This window comes from Xyrauchen texanus, chromosome 36, assembly GCF_025860055.1.
Source record: "Xyrauchen texanus isolate HMW12.3.18 chromosome 36, RBS_HiC_50CHRs, whole genome shotgun sequence".
In the NCBI taxonomy this organism is placed as follows: Eukaryota; Metazoa; Chordata; class Actinopteri; order Cypriniformes; family Catostomidae; genus Xyrauchen; species Xyrauchen texanus.
This window is the reverse complement of record NC_068311.1, coordinates 30,808,889-30,831,946: the sequence shown is the minus strand read 5'-3', so window position 1 is coordinate 30,831,946 and position 23,058 is coordinate 30,808,889. Positions and strand designations below refer to the sequence as shown.

Sequence of the window (23,058 nt, the reverse complement as noted above, 5' to 3'; positions counted from 1 at the left end):
CCGAATAAAGGCTTCATCCTAATATGAACTTAAATTAGAAAATGAAGTGCATGTAAACATATTTATTGGGATGAATGTCAAAGTAAATTGTGTATTTGTCTCTCGCAAACACACACCTCCAGATTTCGGCACTCTTGAGCCGAGTTTGTGGGCAAGCCAATCCAGCGAATCTCCTTCTTCTCTTTGGAAATGATGTTCATGGCCATCAACACATTAAGCGCGTCGTACACACGCCGGCGGATGTTCTTCTGGTCATACACCTGCTGTGTGAACAAACACACCCTCTATTAATGTCACAAAGCACATGGAAGTGTGAAATCATCTCTTATGGTCTTTCTCTCAATGTCCAGTCGAGCCCCCAAGCCCCTGCATCTGCAGTAAAGTCTTTTTTTAATTACATCTTTTAGCATTCCACCAGGGTCAAGAGATTAAAGCTCCAGCCAAGGAAATAAAAACTGTCAGAATGAATACCGGAAAGCACTACCGGCCTTCCTCACTCCAGGTAGAAACAGTCCTTATGCACTGATCTAAGACCAGTAGTACAAGCTGCATTTGTAAGAGAGATATCTGAGGTCAATGTTGAGTATCTGTTTCAGCTCAGATTTTGGGCTATGGCCAGACAAGAGAAGTGCAGAGATTGTGAGGTTGTGCAGTAACACAGGAAGTGTTCATAACTTTTCATAAATCACAGCTCATATTAACATGAGGCTGCAGAAAGAACCTGGAGTGGGTTGTTTTTAATCAGCATAGCTCCATTTATTCGGCTGTATAAACTGAGTAACTGATAGTCATTAAGGTGAGGTGTAATGGAACTGCATGCATTTTTAATACCTGAAAGACTGGCCCGAGATAACTAAGCATTTTGAAATAAAAAGTCAATGATGTTTATAGTACAATAAAGAATTAAACTCAAAGCTTTAAGACATTTAAAAGCTCAGTGACTGGAGGCTCTGTAGCATAACGTCTTAGAATTGTTGTCTGACAATTTGTCTGAGCCGTGGCCCGGATGTTAGAACATGTGTTGCATATGCTGAGCTATGGTGCTCAAGTAGGGGAGGCAGGTTCAAGTCAAATATGCAATATTCCGTTCAGAAAAAACTAGCTGCACAAAAAAAACGATTCGATTAAGGATGGCCACTTCCATGACATGAAGATGGAGCCACTCACCGAGTCGGCAGGCATCAGGCTGCTTGCATGGGTGAACTCAGCCACCAACTCATCGGCCACCTCATTGTAGGATGTGGTGCCTTTCTTTTGTACCTTCTCACACACCTTCATGGAGAAGTGTCTCAGGCCTTTACCATTCTTATCTGCCCTCTTCATTCTTTTACTGGAGAGAAAGAGGAAGAAAATGTCAGAACAGACACATGGAGTTTCCATATTTTTTTTATGGACACTAAACGTAAAAGGGTGAATATTAGGAGTGTAACGATTCACTCGTTTTCTCGATGCATCGATTTCTTGTTCTGCCAATCTATTTTTGAATCGAGAATCAATAGAGTTGATCAATAGTCGATTTAAAATGGTAAAAATCGAATGAATTGTGATTCGACAAAAAAGTGTACAGTATTATAAAATATATAAAAATGTCACAGACACGCGCTGCACGTTTCTGTCACCCTTCAAGGCATCCCTCCAGCTCTCAGTACCATCTGTAACTCTCATTAAATCTTTTTCTAAACAGCTTTCAAGCACCTCGTGTCTGATCTCTCCTCAAGATGGCCACTGACTATCAGATGAAACAATTGACAGCTTGGTTTTCGGGTGCAGCCTTTGTGTGGCCACTACAGAAATTAAATGCTGTCATTGCCGTGAACCTAATCTGTATTTTTTTCATGAGATAAAAATTGCCATTTTACTAGCATCATTGTTTAGTTGGGGACTTGGCCTGCAGTAAACATGGTTGAAGTCACCAGTCGGTATTGCAATTCTCTTTTAGGCCTTAAGGAAACTGAATGTTGTCAAATTATGTTATTTCAATGCTGTAATATTTGGATTGTTTAACAGATTCAGGGTTCCTATGGTCATGGAAATCCTGGAAATATCAGGTAGTTTTAAAAATATGTATTCCAGGCCTGGAAACGTCATGCAAATTAATAAAATCATGACATTTTTATAATAAAATATATAATATGGAATACATTATTAGTAATGCTTGACACTAAAATATTAATATCGGCACACTGCACTCTGTTGTATTCCAAGAAGCCCGTTTTCTTTCAAACTACTTTTGGTTCCATAGCCTAAACTATCTCAAGTATTGTGACAGACACATGCATTTAAAAAATGCAGAATCAAATAGAATTTCATTGTAATCGAATTTCATTGTTCTGAATTTGCAAAAATTATTTATCGAATCTAATCGAAAACCAATCAATTGTGAATCAAAGTGATTCGCTTTTAAACCAAAGATTCTCACCCCTAGTGAATATTGTGAAATCTGTCGAAAAAAATGAGATTACCCCCACCCCCACAATAAGGTCATATTTGTTATACTGCCATTATTTATGCTAACTTAAATACAAACTGTAGTAATACAGTAATTGCTGCATTATAGTAATGAGAACAACACTAAGAACCTCCCCCATTCTTATTACACAATGAAAAAAATAAAAAATCGAATTCTCATTACCGCTACGCTACTGTAATTATATTAATATTAAGACTTTAAAATGTTAATGGGTTAATGACGTGACATGTGAATGATTTTTGTTTTTGGTCCACATCTATTAAATTATTCAAAAAAACATAAAAAATGTGATCCACACAAAACATATTTACACCTGAATAAACCTCTTCTATTATGAACACGTTTTTATTTACTAAAACGTCTTGTGGTCTTGTCAGTGACAGTAAAAAATAAAAATTATAATAATCTATTCAAAAAGCTGAAAAGATTTAATGTTGGCACGAGTAGAGCAGAAAAATCTTTCTTTAAAAAAATAAGCAGTGAAACAAATTTGTGATAAAATATGATTACTCTGATTCTTGAGATACGGGACAAAACATGTCAACCATATTTTATCACTTAACTCCTTTACTGAAAACCATTATTAGATAATGAAAGACTTTACACTCTTGTTGTATCAACTTAAAATAGCATGCTTTTAGTGTGTCTGATGGAGTTGCCAGATATTATACCAAGATGCAAGTTAAAAAGTGAATAAATGTAAATTTTCAGAAAAAATGAATTTTTTATAAAAACCTGATTCTTACATGGTTTGTTAGTTGAGACCTTTGTTTACAAATATAGCAATTTCAAATAAATGTATATTTAAAAAATAAAAACTCAAAACAAAATGTTGTCCTTTTTCTTAAGAATCAGTGATTATTGTTTGAAACATTTTGTGCACCAAAGTAAAGAAAAAAAAAATTATTAAAAAAGGCCCTCGTGACTATGTAGTAAAAAAAAAAAAACTATATTCATAATATTTGTACAAAATATTTTTTTACTTGAATAATGTTTTAAAACTTCTTAAAAATTAATGGTTTAGTTCTCTCATATATTCAAGGTGCAAGTACGTTCATAGTATTTTACTTGATAGTTGCACCACATAACATTTTTAAGTCATTAAATCTTTTACCTATTTTATTTTTTTTTATTTTTTTATGAGAAAATGCTACAAATGATTTCAAAAATGTGTGAAACAAACATGGACACCAAGATAACATTTTTATGAACTTGACATGTTTTAAACTAGATTTTCAAAAGATCTAAAACATTTTATCACCCCGGACAACCTTATTTGTCAATGACCCTTATATATCATGGTAATATTTGTTGTACTGCCTTTAATTTATGATAATTTAAATAGAAATCTTTGTAATACAGCAATTACTATATTAAAGTAATGATAATCTAATGAACCATTGAGAATGCACATCCAGATGCATTATGAGAATGAGTAACAAGAGCATATGTGAAAAAAATGGGCTTAATTGGTATGAAAATGTAACAATGCAAAAAAATCGCAACGGTCCTAAAAATAAGCTTAATTTTCAATAAGTAAAATACACCGTTCAGCCATAACATTAGAACCACCTGCCTAATATTGTGTAGGTCCCCCTCGTGTCAACAAAACAGCGCCAACCCGCATCTCAGAATAGCATTCTAAGATGTTATTCTTCTCACATCAATTGTACCGTGGCATGTGATTTGGAGCGTGGCATGATTGTTGGTGCCAGATGGGCTGGTTTGAGAATTTCTGTAACTGTTGATCTCCTGGGATTTTCACACTCAACAGTCAACAGAATTTACTCCGAATGGTGCCAAAAACAAAAAAAACATCCAGTGAGCAGCAGTTCTGCGGACGGAAATGCCTAGTTGATGAGAGAGGTCAACAGAGAATAGCCAGACTACAGAGACAATAATAACCGACAAAGTCTACGGTAACTCAGATAACCACTCTACAATTTCAGTGAGAAGAATATCATCTCAGAATGCTACTGAGATGTTGGTTGGCGCTGTTTTGGTAGCATGAGGGGGACCTACACAATATTAGGCACGAGCAGAGATATTACTTGCTTCTCCAAACAGCAGACGTGTTGCACACTCAATCACTTTTCATCCAATATTTTAAGTTTACATCTGTCACTCTTACCGTTTCTAGCTTGTCACATACACACTCTGGTGAAAAGACATGGCATGTCCAGGTTGGGACACATGTGGGTAGTCTGAATGTTTGTGTTCCCGACATGCATGTTTGTGTGCTTGCTTACATATGCATCTTTGGCATTTTACTGGATCTTTGGCCCAGGGTCATGTCATAGTGGCTCAATGTAGGATGTGTCACGTTCACCCGACAGAGGTGGGAAAACAATTACACACATGATGTGTGAAAGAGTAAGTGAGTGACTCACTCTATATGACTATGCCACTACCACATGGATACAATCACACCAACTAGATTCTTTCACTCATTTCACATGACTGTATTCAAATACATCTTGTACAAATGTTCAACCTGACCTGAGCCCAACTGAAAACCTGTTATCAACCTTACTGTGCTGCTTTCGTAGGAAGTCCTCACTATTGGTAATATCTGCCGCAGGGAGACTAAGGTGCGTGTGAATGTTTGTAAATGGTAAAGCGAAGGGACTGCCAAGTATTCAAATGTGAATGATCTTAGGGAAAATTCATTTATTTTCTGTTCTCTCTCACACACACACACACACACAGTATAAATAAAGCGACTGTGCTGTGGGGGGTTAATTATGTAACCACTGCTCAATGGAGGAGAGAGGTGTGGAGAAACAGGAGGAACACAGGGGAGGGGAGAGTGCCGTAGCGGCTGATTGGGGTTCCAGTCGTCAGATCAAATTAGTTCCAGAACCCCAGCTCACCAAAATTTGCCTCTAATTGAGTGAAAACAGTAACTTGCTGTAAAAGGGACACTACTCTCGGTGTACGGGTGACTTAATAGATGACATACATACATGTCGTTTTCTGCATAGCAACAGTGCTGAGGCGTGCTCCCCTCCTATAAAGAATGTTTCGGCATCAGAGAAATGCTGTCTAAGGATAGTGAAAAGAGAGAGAGAGAGAGAGGGGGGGTGGAGGGATGCAGAAGAGTGCACGATACGCACGATACGCAAAAGAGATGGTTGTTGACTTTAGGAGAGCACAAGGTGAACACACTCCGCTGAACATCGTCGGCTCCTCTGTGGAGATCGTCAAAAGCACCAAATTCCTTGGTGTTCACCTTCGGAGAACCTCACCTGGTCCCTCAACACCAGCTCTATCACCAAGAAAGCCCAGCAGCGTCTCTACTTTCTTCAAAGGCTGAGGAAAGCACATCTCCCAACCCCCATCCTCACTACATTCTATAGAGGGACTATTGAGAGCATCCTGAGCAGCTGCATCACTGCCTGGTTTGGGACTTGCACCGTTTCGGACCGCAAAGCCCTGCAGAGGATAGTGAGGACAGCTGAGAAGATCATTGGGGTCTCTCTTCCCTCCATCAAAGACATTTACAAAAAACACTGTATCCGCAAAGCAACCAGCATTGTGGACGACCCCACACACCCCTCTGTGCACTGTGTCTATTGTCCTGTTCATTGTCAGTAATTTGTTGTACTGTCCTGTACTTTTTGCACATGTTTGCACGTGCACTTTATATAGGTATATATAGGTAGTTTATATAGGTATTTTATTTCGTTGTGTAGTCTCATGTGGTCCTATGTTGGTCCTTTGTTGTTTTTATGTAGCACCATGGTCCTGGAGGAACGTTGTCTTGTTTTGCTGTGTACTGTACTAACTGTATATGGTTGAAACGACAATAAAAACCACTTGACTTGAGATGGTGGGGAAAGAGAGGGGGAGGGAGACTAAACTGACCTTTCGCAGCAAAAAGGAGAGGCTCAGGAGAAAATCAGAAGGACAAAGATGTGTGGGGTGTGTTGTGTGTGTGTGTGTGTGTTGGATGTGTGAGAAATTGCTATTTATAATTTAAGGGGACCAAACAGGAAATATTCATATAAAATATCTAATTTACAATACAGGTTCAATACAGCTAAAGTGTGCAACTGGCCAAGTGTAATAAACTATCATTATGTGTATATTCTTCCATTACTAAAATTAGCATTAAGATCATAAACTAGTATGGGAAGACACTGACATAACCATTTGGATTATATTTTATAAACAATGCAAATGTCAAATTATCTAAAATTGTCACACTCTAACTCTATTCAGCTTATAATTATTATAAATCTGAATATTTAATAAAACTACATAATAATATAATAATAAATTACATTATATTTTATAGGGAGTCAAACAGGATTGAATAATATAAAATCTGAATATAATATTAAGTGTGTAAATGAAATTGCATATAATAATAATTTCAGAAACTGCAATCTTCTCCGCCATTTTGAACAGTACTTTTTCTACAATGTGGAAACTCTGGTACAACGCAAGCATGTTCAGTTCTGTAATTAATCAGTCTGTTGTCTCTCAGCTGTGATGAGCCTTAATGCTTAAGTTGTTTGTTTAAAGTGGTTTAAACCTATTTTCTAGCTTTAGTCGTGTAGTAATAATAGGAGTGATCACGAAGAGCTGTTGTGTGTAAACAATGACTGATTCACTTCACGTCACCTAACTGGTTCATATTACACACAAAAACGATCTTTGCCACCACCTGCTGGCTAACATATGTAATGTAAAAAAAATACATGTAAGAGATACTTATACATGAACTCTTAACACATATGCACTGCTCTTACACTTTAGTTTAGAATAGCACAAACACAAGTGGAGTGATACACACAGTGCTGATGGTGTGACACTATCAGTACACATGGAACGTCTCTTGTCCAATCGGATTCAAAATAACTAACACACACACACACACACACACACACACTACTGTGCAAAAGTTTTAGGTATTTGTGAAAAATGTTGCATAGTGTGGATGTCTTCAAAAAATAATGACATAAATATTTTTCATTTATCACATAATGTCATTCAAAGTCCAGTATACATAAAAAAGCTAAATCAATATTCGGTGTGTCCACCTTTGCCTTTAAAACAGCACCAATTCTCCTAAGTACACCTGGACACAGTTTTTCTTGGTTGTTGAAAGATAGGATGTTCCAAGCTTCTTGGAGAATTCACCACAGTTCTATTTATTTAGGCTGTCTCAATTTTATCTGTCTCTTTAAGTAATCTCAGATATATTTATATCACACATTTAATATAGTAAATAGCATAAACATATAATTGCAAAAAAATTATAAAACTCTTATTTAGCACTATATTTACTCAATTTCACACAAAACTAATAATAATATAATATAATAAAATAAAAATAAAATTGTATTTTAAATGGTAGATAGCAGTTTCTTCTAATTTCTATTTAGTTGTCAAATTTGAATAATTTATTTGCACGAAGAAATTGTTAATATATTAGGAAGGAAATAACAGTACACACTGTTATACTGAAAAAATACTGAATCAAATCAATTGTACATACAGCGCATAGTGAATAAGACATTTACTTATAGCACACGTGAAGCGCTTTTACCTTGAAGTTGCACCGGAGACTAATTAGCAGAGATGGGCCACTTCTATTAAAATGAATGGGAGACACTGGAACACTCAACCAAAAAGCTCTAGTGCCCAATGGTCAATGAATGTAGATAGGAAGTCCTGCCTCACAGGTAAAGGAGCCAATCACCTTTTAGATACAGACATCGCCTGTTAATAAACCCTAAAACGCGCATGCGAATTAGCTATAAAGATAGGGAATTTTTTTATTTTTTGCGTAATCGGAGGTAAAGAAGCACCATTTATGACACCTGTCAGATTTGACTGATTTGAAATATTTATTTATTTATTTTTCTCTCTCCAATTTGGAATGCCCAATTCCCAATGTGCTCTAAGTTCTCATGGTGGCGTAGCGCCTCAATCCGGATGGCAGAGGATGAATCTCAGTTGCCTCCGCGTCTGAGACGAGCAACCCGTGGCTTGTTGAGCGTTACCGTGGACACATAGCACATTTGGAGGCTTCACGCCATCCACCGCGGCATCCATGCACAACTCAACACGCGCCCCACAAAGATCGAACCACATTATAGTGATGGAAATGCCTTGTTGATTAGAGAGATCAACAGAAAATTTCCAGACTGGTTCAAACTGACAAAGTCTAGGGTACATATAAAATACATAAACTCTAATATTTAGATAATCAATTTGTAAAGCGTTTGTGCATATGACAGGAATGGAGACAGCTTATTCATTCAATACACAATCTAACTATCAATCTGTAACTGATGAACAAACATCAACAAACTGAACAGACAAATACTGTATGACACTCACACATTCTGCAATGGAGGGAACGTTTGAGAATTGTCAGGATTGTCAACTAGTCGTCCAACAAAATGCTAGTCGATTAGTAAGGTCGACTACTGAGTTTATCACAGATTTTCACTGGTAGAGCTTTAAAGAGATGACTTTAGAGATGCAAATTTTAGAGCAGGTTTTAGTGTGCGGTCTTAGCATGCATTAACTGTAACAGTAAGTGTCTAAGAAGTTGCATCTCAAAATTCACCCCTTTAAAGAAAATTCACAACAAATTTACCACCTTCAACAATACATTTAAACACAAGACTTTCTGTTAGACTTCAAATCACCTGCTAGAAGCAATGTTCTCGTTATTACCTATAATCTGTACATTTAAGTACTTTTGCTTGTAATGATAGGTTACAGTTATTTAGCCTATTTACTTGATGAGTATCTGTCGGTTACAGCATTAAAGGGCTGAACTGAGCATCCAAATATCGGTAAGAAATGCAGTTTATTGGTGTCTGATGGACATGACACTAAACCAAACTATACAGAGCTTCCCTTAAGTGTTCGTCCGACAACTAATCGATCAGATGACTTTGAAATAAGTAGTTTTTTGCACATCCCAAGACGCAACACAAAAATGCACGCAATATGTACGCATAATATGTACACCAGCGTTCTCTCTGAAATGCAGCATTTACTTTGTCTCTCTGCACAATATGAGGTGACTGACATAAGTGTTTATCAGTGATGATGACTCCTGTTTCATTAATAACATACTAGTGACAGCGCCTTCACAAAGCCACAGCCTTAACATTCATTATGTTTAATAAGCACTGCTCACAGAGAACAAAGGTGAAAGAGAGGGTGTGTGTGTGTGATATCCAGAGAAACTCATTAAAGACACAGGTGGGCTCAGAAACAACTGAGTCTGCAGCTGTGATACTCTACTGTTCTGCGCAATATCTGAGCCTCGTAAATTCGAGTCATGAGCTAACACACACACACACACACGTCCATTTAAAGACATGTGTTGCTATTGATCAGTGTCGCTCAGCTCAGCTTTTTACCTGGATGAAGAGTCACTCGAACACAGGCCATCCCTGCAACACACACACACACATTAATATTTTTGCATGCTTTGATAAAATTTAACAACCCCTTCTTGAACTATTAGTGATTCTTTTTTTGTTATCATCATGCTTTTAGATATTTTCTTGAAGATTTTATCCTTTTTTTTAAGGATTTCCATTTGGAAACAGATCCCCACCTATCTGAGTAATATGAATCCATGTAGTCATGTGTCCTCTTTTTGTTTCTGTAAAAAAAAAAAAAGGATACAATGTGTCAACAAACATGCTTATATGACAAGTGTTTTTTAAAACCCAAGCAGAACAATTTCCACCACCTTATAGCAGTAAAGTGAGAGTACAAACAGTAGGGAGCGCTCTGAGCATCAAGTGTTAAAATGTGTAGCACAAAGCTCACCCCGGGGTCCACTCGTTGCCCTCGGGAGGGTGTGTCTGAGTAACCATGGCAACCGGTGGTGTGTGCGGTGTGAACGGGCTGCCGATGAGGATACCTCCAGGGTGAGGCACTCTCTGTGGAGTACTTAAAATCTAGTGAGAAAGAAAAAGAGAGAAGTTGAACCAGGTTATGCAAATTCTATATGAAGATGGTTTGGTGACAGGTTAAGACAGGTAGAGTTTAGTGAGTGTTACTTACAGACACCAGCACACATACTGTATGTTAGAATTCTAGTTATAATACAAATGTAAATCAACTTGTTTATGAAAAAGGGGCATTCTTCACTGTCATTACTTGTTACTCATTTCACACTTCCTCTCTGATGACCCTGCATTTCTCCATCCATGTTACTGTGCTGCAAGACATTGGGAGAGCAAACAGGCCTCCTACAGACAACCACAACAAAGACATCCTCATCCATCAACACTATAACAAGAAACATCCTGCTCCCTTCTCTTTATTTTTGGAATAGCATTCTACTATTCTACACCTGCAGTTTGTAATAATAATTCATAATAATGCATTTTATTTATATAATCGCCTTTCTTAGACTCAAGGTCACTTTACAAAAAATTAAGATGTCAAAACAAGGGTCAGACAACAAAACAAATGATGAAATACAGGAAAACCCAATAAAGAAGTATTTGTCAAACAGCACATAACTAGTAACAGTCAAATAGCCCTGGGGAAAAGAGATTTCAAAGATGAGAAAGGGGGTGAAGCCTCGAAGTAGTGTTACAGATTTTCAGAAATAGGACAATCGTTAACAGTAATGAATGGAAATCGCTTAATCAATAACAATAATAAACTGTAAGTGGCGAAGAGCTTGAAACGCAAACAAATCTAAATCAAAGCTTTCTTTTAAACAATGTTTGATTTTTGACTGACCAACCATTCTAATGGAAACTAGAAAACGTCAATATCGCAGAAAACATGAAACAGACACCAAAGTACAGTATGTGCATGTAGCCTGCTGTTTACATTTCATTTTAATAATTAAAAAGCACCATAACGGTTTCTGCAGTAAACGTAATGTTCATCTATAGAAAAACACTCCATGTTTACATTGAGCCTGCTTCCTCTTTACAAGCTTTTTTTTTTCCTGTGTTGCTGACAGGACATGTTAGACAGCCTTCATGCAGCTGTGCACCCTCTAGTGGCGGATGACTGTATAGACATTATATTCTCTATCTGCTGGGATGATTATTAAACGCTTTTGAGCTGAAATTAATTAATCGAAAATCACCTTAATCAATCAAATTATTAATGGAACATCCCTATCTAGGAGTGGACGAGGAATTCCAAAGTTATACATAAATGACATGCCACCCACAGAGGACAATCTATCTACACTTTGCAAATGTATGCAGTTGTGGAATTGCAGTTGTGACTTTTAACATCTCAGTCTTGGCTCATTATTTGATAAGATGGCCAAGAGTTCAGACATTACACATAATTGTATTAAAAATGCAAAATAATATTTTTTTGAGATTATAATTGGATGCCACTTGAATAAATAGGGAATTATTTAAATTTTACAAAGTTACATGGGGGGGACTAGGTAGCTCAGCAAGTATTGATGCTGACTATTACACCTGGAGTCGCCAGTTCGAATTCAGGGCGTTCAGAGTGACTCCAGCCAGGCTTCCTAAGCAACTCATTGGCCCGGTTGCAAGGGTGGGTAGAGTCACGTTGGGTTAACCTCCTCATGGTCACTATAATGTGGTTCTCGCTCTCGGTAGGGCCCGTGGTGAGGTGTGCGTAGATGCTGCAGGTACAGTAATAGCGTGAGCCTCCACATGCGCAACATCTCCGTGGTAACGTGCTCAACAAGCCATGTGATAAAATGTGCGGATTGACCTCTCGGACACGGAGACAACTAAGATTCGTCCTCCACTGCCTGGATTGAGGCGAGTCACTATGCCACCACAGGGACTTAGAGCGCACTGAATCATTAAATGCGATAAAAGCCAAAAATTCCATAATTTTTGGTTTTAAAAGATACTTTATTTTTAAGTTCTCACAGTATATGACAGCTAGCAATTGTTCCAGTCATCTTTTCTTTCTTTGTTGTGCTGGCTCAAAGAACAGACAAATATATTTGAATTTCTTTTCATCATTGATGTATCTGTAAAATGAAATGACTGTGTCAGCTGGCTAGCAAAAAGAAAATACACAAAATGATTTACTGCCCCTCAAGTTGTCCCTCATTGAGTTTTTTCTCCCAGTAGACTCTTAACACAAACTCTGATAGCCCAAATGCTGGTCTTCATTATCTTAAACAACATCAAGTGAATGTTCTAAAAAGCTACTTCAAAAGCCTGTCAGATTACCACATTCATTCAATTCCTTTACAATATACACACATTCGCTCTTTGTCTTAAGCCTGATACACTGAAAACTGCTCCAGTAATGCTTTCACATTCACAATTATAAATGGCATTCGAATCAAGTACTGTACATGACATACTTTCCATTCAAAATGCAGAATTTCACCAAATGGTCAATAGTTTGCACCCTTGGAAATTAATGTTAGTCGGTACAACATTCCAATCATAAAACAGTGGCCAAATTTAGCCTGTTTAGTTAGATACTTACATCTCACATAACACAAACACCCTTAACCTGAAATGCTTGCTGATGCGCGGCGCTGGAATAATCCACAAGGTTCCTGCTTAGCTTCTTAAACATGAGTTCCCCCATCATCGATTTGATTGGCTATCTCAAATTACACTGACTAGCGGTGCAGTAGAACAGCAGCAAGGATATCAATTGTATATTGTGGTTACGGCCCTGACCGAATATATGATGTAATAACAACAACCGTGAAAATTATTGATTCTGGTTTAATTTAACTAGTACAATTTAATCACAAGCAACAACTTTCTTGGTTTGTGTATATATATATATATATATATATATATATATATATATATATATATATATATATATATATATATATATATAGACTTGGGAGTTTAAAAAAGCTGCACTGTTTGAAGTTCTCTGCCGGGTTGTTTTTAAATATGACAGCTCTTCAGTTTCCATGGCAATAAAGGACAGTAAAGTAAAGCACACTTCAGAATCTCACCAGGTGTAGAAGGTCAAAGTAATTCTCACCTACTGTTTTATGAATAATGAGAATTTAATTGATTTAATGTTTTTGGCATACTTTATAGTAGGGAAGTATGCATTTTCGAACAAGAGGATTGACTGATTAGGCAAAGAGGTATGAAGGCAGCTGCCTTCCTTTTCAAACACAGCCCTTACCTCTCTCATCCATCCTTTTCTGCATCATTGTGGCCTCCATCTCACACTGTTAACTGATATGAAGGTGACTGAGTGAGTGTGGAGGGTGTGATTGCATGTATGTGTGTGAACTCTATTCAGTTGGAAAGGAATCCAAGTGTGTATGTCTAAATAACAAGTCACACATCTATCTAACAAGCAAATGAGGACCTCTCATGCCATCCACTCATAAATAAGCTCATTAGCAGAGGTGCTGGCACAGAGCACAGTTCTGTTCTCCTCTAACTAAGCTGAAGAGGGCCTCTCCTTTCATGCCCGGCCCTTCCGCTCTCCAGTTCCCTAGAATGACCAACTATCACTGGACTTGGTGAAGAGTGGTTCGTTTCTATGCCATCTAGCCAATAGCGGCACCTAGGGCTGGGCGGTATGACAGTATATAGGCGTTTGTTTCTTCAACTTCGGGCACTTTTAGCAATGGGGATTTGTTTTATTAAAATGTTTTCACACTCTAACTAATTTTCTACTGACAATGTCCCACAGTGAATGTACACATGCGTCACAGGAAATGTATGTAATTCTGTCATTTTCATGCAAATTCCCACCACATCTCAAATTCTGCATTGTGCTAAGTTGTGGAAATGACAATCATTGAAAATAAATTTTTAACGTTTCTTTTAAATGAAGAGGCTAACACCTTTGTCTTGCTAAGGTAAATTTTTAGTCACAACATAATTCCCATTTCTGTTTTTCAATAGTTTTGAGGACTTAACTGTTATCCTAAAATGTGAAAAAAAAAAATTTAAACATTAAGTGACCCCAAACTTTTGAACGGCAGTTTTAATACAAAAACCGTGTTGGTTAATTTACTTAAAAATAGTAATTCACTACAAATAACCAATTATTTCTCAAAATGTTTTATCAGATTACTTTACTAATTTCTTAATTGAAAAGTAGTCACATTACCAATTGCTTTAATTTTAAGTTACTTTCTAAAACACATTTTTGCTCAATACATTCAAAATAATGTCTATTGTTTTCTGTTCATTGTTACACACAAGTCAAACACAGCACCTTCAGCACATTTCTCCTTCAATGACTCGATATGGGGCCATATTTCATAATTATCATAACCCTACAATTTACTTAAAAATAATTAAATTAAAAGTCAGTAATTGTAATCTTATAACAAGAATTTTAAATGTATTGCATTACACTACTTTTTAACTGAAAAGTAATTACATTACAGTAACTGATTATTTGGAAATTGGATTACACTCTAAACTGCACACAACTAAAAAATATTTTTCCTTTTTTATTTGTATAATTTGTCAAAATTACACCTTGATTGGAAATTACATCCAATTAAATTATTCTGCTCACAAGTGATATTTAAGTTGAATTTTCTTAATTTTTTTTCAAACATCACTTGCCTCTTTCTCAAGCATGCCCTTTACTGACACATTGATGTTGACTTGGTAAACAAGTGCACTAACTTAGTGTCGAACCAACAGACTTGAACCCGATTGTATAAAAAAAAAAAAAAAAAGAAATTTGTATGGTGAAAATAATGTTGTATTTTAATATATATATATTTTTTTTATAGAAATCATTTTCACACAATAAATATTGAAATGGTTTATGTTTATATATATATATATCTTAGTTTAAAATTATCATAGCTTTAAACATGTAATTTTTACAATAGATTTTCATAGTTTAATATTTAAAATCTGGGTCTAGGACCAGACTAAAACAATACAAATCTATCCATAAAAGGCCTTTAAAAAGTGCCAAAAATAAATGGAGGCCTAGTAAAATGTTTAGACCTTCATTTACAAAAAGTAAAAATAAAAAAAAAAAGTTAAATCTGTTCAATTCATAAAAATAGTTCTCTGGGGCATAAGAAGTGCCTGAAGTTGAAGAAAGATTCCTCTTAAATATGAGAGCAATGAAGAAACATAAAGGAATGTGAAAACACTGAGCGAAATATGTCCCAAACATGTTATAGTATGACAACTTTAATACAGAATTGTATCTGACCAGAAGGTCAGGGGTTCAAGCCCCAAAACCACCAAGATGCCACTGCTGGGCCCTTGAGCAAGGCCCTTGACCCTATCTGCTTCAGGGGCGCCGTATCATGGCATATCATCCGATCTTAGCTTGGATATGTGAAATAGAAATTTCACTGTATATATGAAAATATATAATGTGTGACAATAATAATAAAGGGTTCTTCTATTTTACAACAGCTTTGAACGAGGCTCATTCAAGCAGATTTTATAGTCAGAGCTATACTATCTAGGAATGCACTGATTTTAAAATTTTGGCTGGTAGAGATACCGATTTTAACAAAATCTATTGGCCGATACTGATGCCAATATTTTGCCACTTATCATTTTTCATCATCAGATCACTGTTTTGCTCAGGAATTATGTTTTAGAAATGTACAAAGAGGTACAAAAGCTAAATAATTTGCATTGAACATGGATTGGATCTGTTGAACACACGACAGGCCAACATTTTAAAGGGAGCCACAACAAAAGATAATTCAATATTCTTTTTTAAAATACAGTATATACTGTATTTAAAAATAAATAAACATCATAGCATGATAACTGATGTGAAAAATATATTATTTTGTACTTCTAAAACATTTTTGCACATCTGTTTTGCAGTTCAAAACAACAGAAATCACATTTTACATGTTTGTACTGTATATAATAAAATATCACAAATACATATTATGCATATGTTGGGCAATTCCACAGAAATCTCAACCACATCATGAAACATTTTAACTAAAGGAACAAAACAAACACCCTTTTAAATTCTCTAGTGATGTGATGGATAATTAAAAATGCTGTCCAGAACACTAGAGGGCGCCACTTGCTTACACAATTCTGGCTGAAGCGCTGACTGAAGCATTGATTGCAGTCTATTTTTAAATGCAGCCTTTCAAGCTTTAGTAATCGCACAAGACCATATTGCGATTTCAATCTTAACTCAATCAATCATGCAGCCTTAATGGACACTTTTCACATATCCGGGTTGGAGAGTGGAAGTAAAAGCATAACAGGGTAAACTTGAATGGCATTTTAATGGGAGACCACAGGAATTACATATTTGTTTTGCTTCCCTGTTTCTCCAACAGCTAAAGAAAAAGAAAAAACAATGATTACGCTTTCACAACTTTGCAAAAACAGATAAAAATGTAGAGCGCCGGATAACAGTACGAGAGAAAAAGGCCAAAATTGGAAAGAAATTGGAAAAATAAAGTTTGCTACATATACGGTGTCAAAGAAGGCAGAAACCCGCCATAGCAGGTCTGTGAAAAGGGTCCATTGGTTACCACACCAATGTCTCAGAAGTCAAAGTTTTACCTCTTCATGTAGCCTATATGTAAGTGCTACTTTCACATATGTCACATCTGTAACAAAGTGTTTTCCCATTAATGTGAGAACAAGAATGATTAAAAATTAAATATTACATTTTCTTGACCAACCCTTCTACATTCTGTGGTTATTATTATTTCTGAGCTGTGCATTTGAATTCAGAGTTTTAACAAAGTGTGTTGATCAATTATTATAAATGAACCATTGTTTTTCATCAGTATTTTCATGCTTAAAACCGATTTGCCAATTTTATTTGATCAATAACAGGCGACAATCTTTAGAAGTATCCTTATTTTATTAACGGAGAAGCAAAATAGTGATTGTTTCCAAACCCCTTTACCAAACAGTCCTACTGTTCTCCAACAGCCATTGTTCAGAAAAACAGGGAGTCCCACTACAAACTCGGGACACTGGTTGAGCCAGAAATTGGCATGTCGGATCACTCAAACAAGAACAGCAACGTTTTAAAAGTGCTACAGAGCCAATGTTTACACTCTTCAGGAAGTCAACCTACGAATGGCTTACTTAAACTTATCTCTGCATATTAAACTGGCATAGGATCAAATATTTTTTCATCTAAACAATTACACAAGTCACCTATTATGCTTTTATCTATTGATGTGGAAGATCCTTCTGAGCCAGAGAGAAACCTGCTGCTAAAGAGTTCTATAAGTTCTTTGAACTCCTTAGAGTTCGTTTTTCTTTTCAGCATCTCTCTTTTGTTCATCTCAAGCAGTACAGCTGTACTAACCCACAAACAGCCTATTTCCATCCCCCTTCCTGTCATCTCTTGGTTATCTATTGTATATGTACAGCGAACACTAACACATGCTGTCCTGGTGTGAATATACAGATCCTGTCTGTAAATTACCTAAGAATATGACTGCCCCTTTCTGACCAAAACATGAACTGCAGGACATATTGCCCCAACTCTAATCGCCATGATCAATTTGCACAAGAAACTTGTGTTTAAAAGTTTATATAAGGAAGAAAATGTGATAAAAAAAAAGTCAATAAAAACATTTTGTATTTTGTGAACAGGTGTGTTGCAATCTGTGTGTGGGTAAAGTTATAAAGTGCTTCATATGTTTAAAGTGCATATGTTTGCTTATTTGCATGTATTTAGGGACACTTTACAAACTGAGCTTGTGTGTTGGTGTTGGTAAAACACTAACCATTTGTGCTCCCACATTTGAATTAACCGTTCCTAGTGTAATCTTGGTGGCTGGGCTGTAGCTGGAAGGCGTAACCAGGGAAATGTTGCCTGCAAACACATAAACACAGTCAGGCTGATGTGCACAAATAGAGCTGTGAGTCTAATTGGACTAAAACATTTTACTTGCAGAAGCTCTTATGGATTGTGTGCACTGACTGAATAGAATAGATTACTAGTTTATAAATGAGTGCTTTCAAGCAAATTAAGTTCTTCTTAATAACATCCTGTTATAAAAATAGCTTTAAAGTTTTAATGCAATAAAACATTTAATACAATAAAAACTCTAAGTTTGTTTTGTCTCTAAAGTCCTTTTCCTTAAAATATCTCACAGCAAAATGAAACAGCAATGGCCAGAAGAGTATTTGGACACTTAAAGGTGCACTCAGTAATTCATAATTACTCCAAAAAAAAAAGTTTTACCCCTAAAGAAATTAAGAATCATTTTGAAACATATGTATAAAACAATAACCACTCACATGTGATGAGGCCTCTAGTCATATCAGTAACCTTATAAAAGCTGTTTTATTCTACATTCGGAGGGTCTTGGATAAATTAACCATGGCTGACAGTGAATAGACAATTCCATGAAAATTTCAATCATACCATGGAAAAATGGTGATTTCAATCTTATTTTAATTCATCATGCAGCCTTGATGGGTATTATAAAGTAATACAATTTGTCTCAGAGGTCAAAGGATTTTGAATGGTTTCCCCTCATGATGTAAGTGCTACTTTCACAACTGTCACATCAGTAATGCCGGGTTTTCCCCATTTATGTGAAAAAACAAACATTGCATGCTCTTAGAAGTGCCAACCCTTCTACATTTTGTGGCTATTATAATAGTTTTTATAAAAGTGTGTGGTCACCCAAAAACATGTTCATTTTTGTCACATCTGTAACGTAAGCTCATTTCCCAAATTAAACTGGAAAAAAAAACTTGTCTGACTGAAACGTTTCAGATTTTTCATATAAAATGATTGATATACTGGTAATGCGTACTTTATATATGAAGTTAATTTTTACTGCAAAAGTCACTATCCATAATGCTGGAATTGCCTGAATAATACATTTCTACAATGGCATCTGTAACTGAAAACTACTGATTTTGAATGATGCTGCATCCAAACCGCAAGGTGTCACTGCAAGTCCAAGATGACAAAAAAATATACTAAGTGCACCTTTAAGTCACTTAACATATGAATCTCATTGCATTTGATAGCAAAGTTTAAGACACATAACACAAGAAAAACATTTGAAGAAAAATTGAATGATCAATAGATACAAATGAATGAAGGCAAAAAACATTTGGGCACTTTCTTGTTGTCAAATATTGACAAAGTGGAAAATGTCCAAAGTAAATGTGATGAACTTCACTTGTGGTTACTCTGCTAGGACACCTGAATGAACTTAAGGACTAGTCAGTTCTTTAAAAAGGTCTAGAAACATATGTTTGCAGATGCCACTTGGTTTGATATTTAATATCTAGTACAATTAATCTTTTGACATTGTATTAGAAATGAAAATGATATTTAAGGCGTCCAAATACTTTTGAGACCACTGTATAAAAGTGCTTTTCATTCATTTTCACCCATGAATATCTCCTTTTAGACACCAGTCAGTGACTGTTGTGTAGTTGTAGTATATGTGCGAAGTAAGGGTTACTGTATAGTGACAGAAGGCAAAGATCCTGAAACGCTCACAAGCGTTCCTTTCTTTGAATTCTATGTCTTTTGAATGGAGATGCAAATCATGTACAGATTGTGGCATATCAAATGCAATGCAATGCAAATGGGCCTTGCAATCACGCACAAACGCACATTCACGCAAGAGGGTGAACACACCCTGTACTGTCTGAATGAGATGAGACATGCCAAAACTCCCACTCAATGCATGCCTGCTTACCACATACACAAATGCGAACACTCCAAAATGCTCTGTCCTAAAATGGGTAAAAAGTTGAGAAAGTGTACTTTACGATGATTGTAAAGGTGCTATTATGAAAAAATATGGTCAAAAAGATATAATCACACCAGGGCTTATGATATGAATAAATAATAAAAAAAGAAAATGTAAACATCCAATCTACGCCTGTGTCCCGCGACTCCACAAACCAAGCAGCTTCACTTTTTCACTGGAGCTTGTCTTGATGAAAGGCCTTGGAAATGATAAATTCCTCCATGTTTAGCCGAGTTTTCTGCCAAGGGGTCAGTCAGCCTGTGACGTTAAGATCCTCTATTGGTCAACTGTCTTTTTGAAATTCAGTTCAAATTCCCAAATTCGCAAGTCAGAGTTCCTGAAACTTCAACTTTTGCATGCAACATCACACAAAAATTCTATGCATATGGGTGTGAACGTAGTGAATGGAACAAAGTCTAGTGTGACCTCCCCATAAGACATTCCATTAACTTCCTTTACCATTATGCTTTAACTATAAAAATGTGTTTTCTTATTATTTGACAGATTACAATAAGGTAAGCAGTTTTTGGCCATGACTCATTAAGTAAAAAGCCATCACAAAGCCATCACAAAATGAGCCATTCTTGCCTCTCTGAGATAGAACAAACTAGTAAAAATGACCAATCACAAGCTAGCTTAAGACATTACTAGTAGTTTTAAAGGAATAGTTCACCTCTCATCATTTACTCACCCTCATGCCATCCCAGATGTCTATGACTTTCTTCAGTAGAACACAAACGAAGATTTCTGGAAGAATAAAATAAAATGATCCATAAAATAAAAAGGTGAATGGGTGCCAAATTTTTGAAGCTCCAAAAAGCACATATAGCCATCATAAGAGTAATCCATATGACTCCAGTGGAGTAATTAATGTCTTCTGAAGTGAAATGCTAGGTGGGTGTAATAAATAGGTAAATGTAAAAATAAATAAATAAAAAAATGTGCTTCCAGCCAGCTGTGGTTTGCACAATGACGAGGGTGGAGTTCAAACTGCCTCTCATGTGACATAAGTGCGTATGCCTCCTCTGCATAGATATTCATATATTGATACCTTTTTAGCAGCTGTTTCTATGGACAGTTTATGCAATGATCTGAGCAAGCAGCTCAGTCTGAGTCATACCCTCCATTCATTTAAATTCAAACAGCTCTCCTTGTTGACAGTTCCAAGATTGTGCCACAGTTGACATTTCCAAACCAGCCAAATGAGGCATCTATGTATGAATATCTTTGCTCCTCTATTGTAAGCAACACTGCACCTTTGTATTTTTTTCTTAATATTTTTTACAAGTTCTCGAGTGAACTTGCCAACACGCTTACTTCACGCAAGAGGCTGTGAACTTGACCCTTATGAAATGTTTCAATATTGATCTATTTCTTATATACACCTAGCGTTCTGCTTCAGAAGACATTAATTACACCACTGGAGTTGTATGGATTACTTTTATGATGGCTATATGTGCTTTTTGGAGCTTAAAAAATTTGGAACCCATTCACTTGCATTTTATGGACCAACAGAGCAGAAATATTCTTCTAAAATTCTTCGTTTGTGTTCTGCTGTAAAACCAAATACTACACATCTGGGATGGCATGAGGGTGAGTAAATGATGAGAGAACATTCATTTTTGGGTGAACTATTCCTTTAAGGCCCATATGTGGTCTTGATATGACCGGCAAGCAGGGATGGAATCATAAGGAGTTTAACGATTCTGGTTCCAATTACGATTCCTCCTTAAGATTCCCATACAGGGATGCGATGCCAAAGGTATACAGTGTAAAACAATGTTTTGTTTGAATGTTTTATTAAGTAGATTAGCAACACACAACGAATCATATAATGCCTCACAGCTTACCACATTTAATATTTGTGCACTTTGTACTGTCGCGGAAACTTTCCCAAACTTTCATGCACTGTTTAGGGTCTCTGTATGAGGGAAATCAGCTAGTGTCAAACAGATGTCAGAGACAGTATTCTGTGATTTCGTGGCATATTCCAGAAGACAAAAGACAAACAGGACTGATTTGCTTGCGGACATTTCCACAGAAGAACAGTTCCATTTACAAGTTGCATGTCCATCACGACCAGTATTTGTCCAATCATTGTTATTGACACCGCAAATAAATATGCAAATAAGAACGTTAACCCGGGGTTAACGAATTTACAGTGTGAAACATTGGAATATTAATACCCAGGATTAATTATTAACCCAGGGTAAAGTATGGACAGTGTGAAACAGGATAACCCAGGATTCTCTTTCCCGGGAAAAAACCCGGGAAAAACCCAGGATTAATGATTTTACCCCTCTGGGGTCGATGGACGTGCCGAAGCGTCCTGCTGGATGTTTTTGTCATTACAGCGGAAACAACATAAAATTCTCCATCATTTTGGGGCATACAGACAAGTGTAATACATCTATAGAGACTATAAAGGGTTTACTTTTATTTGTGTACACTCACATTTATTACAAAACCATGTGCTTTTGAAAAATAAAGAAAATAAAAAGGGTGAGCTGTAAGTAGTCTCTGGGTTCGCGAGTATATACCTGAAACACATCACAAACATGAACTGAAACTTTGCGAATACTTATCACACAAACATGAAACATATGTCTAAAGAAAGCTTAAGATTTCTACTTTTAAATAAAACAATTCAAATTTAAAACAAATATTCTCCTGCAATGTAATCTGTATGAAACAAAGCAATGTACAGTTTCTCCCGGCTCAGCTAATTATCTCTAATGTGATCACACCAACCAGCAGAGCATGCCATTCATACAGTAATGTGCGGAGACGATCAAATCAAATTGTAAACGCCCCTGACTGTGTCTTAAAAACAAAGTCATTCACTTTTCTGTGCGTTTGAAATACAGCACGATACACAAGTGAGAAAGCTCCTGGATAGTGACGAAGAGTTACAATTTTCCTC

General features: G+C 36.3%; 1 protein-coding gene across 7 annotated transcripts in view; it reads right to left on the bottom strand.

The window, feature by feature from the left end:
• The window catches only part of LOC127629947 (transcription factor Dp-2-like), a 78,729-nt gene that overhangs the window by 10,407 nt on the left and 45,264 nt on the right, over nucleotides 1-23,058 (bottom strand). For 4 of the 7 annotated variants that reach the window (XM_052107272.1, XM_052107274.1, XM_052107271.1 and 1 more), the window contains 6 exons: nucleotides 18,138-18,226; nucleotides 10,283-10,413; nucleotides 10,065-10,112; nucleotides 9,865-9,897; nucleotides 1,168-1,330; nucleotides 117-263 (listed from right to left, as the gene is read on the bottom strand). In XM_052107272.1, coding sequence (XP_051963232.1) covers nucleotides 117-263; nucleotides 1,168-1,330; nucleotides 9,865-9,897; nucleotides 10,065-10,112; nucleotides 10,283-10,413; nucleotides 18,138-18,226 — 611 coding nt within the window. Of the gene's footprint in view, nucleotides 1-116; nucleotides 264-1,167; nucleotides 1,331-9,864; nucleotides 9,898-10,064; nucleotides 10,113-10,282; nucleotides 10,414-18,137; nucleotides 18,227-20,081; nucleotides 20,514-20,826; nucleotides 20,980-23,058 lie in introns of those variants that run through there. The other 3 variants (XM_052107269.1, XM_052107270.1, XM_052107276.1) reach the window with 3 other exon arrangements.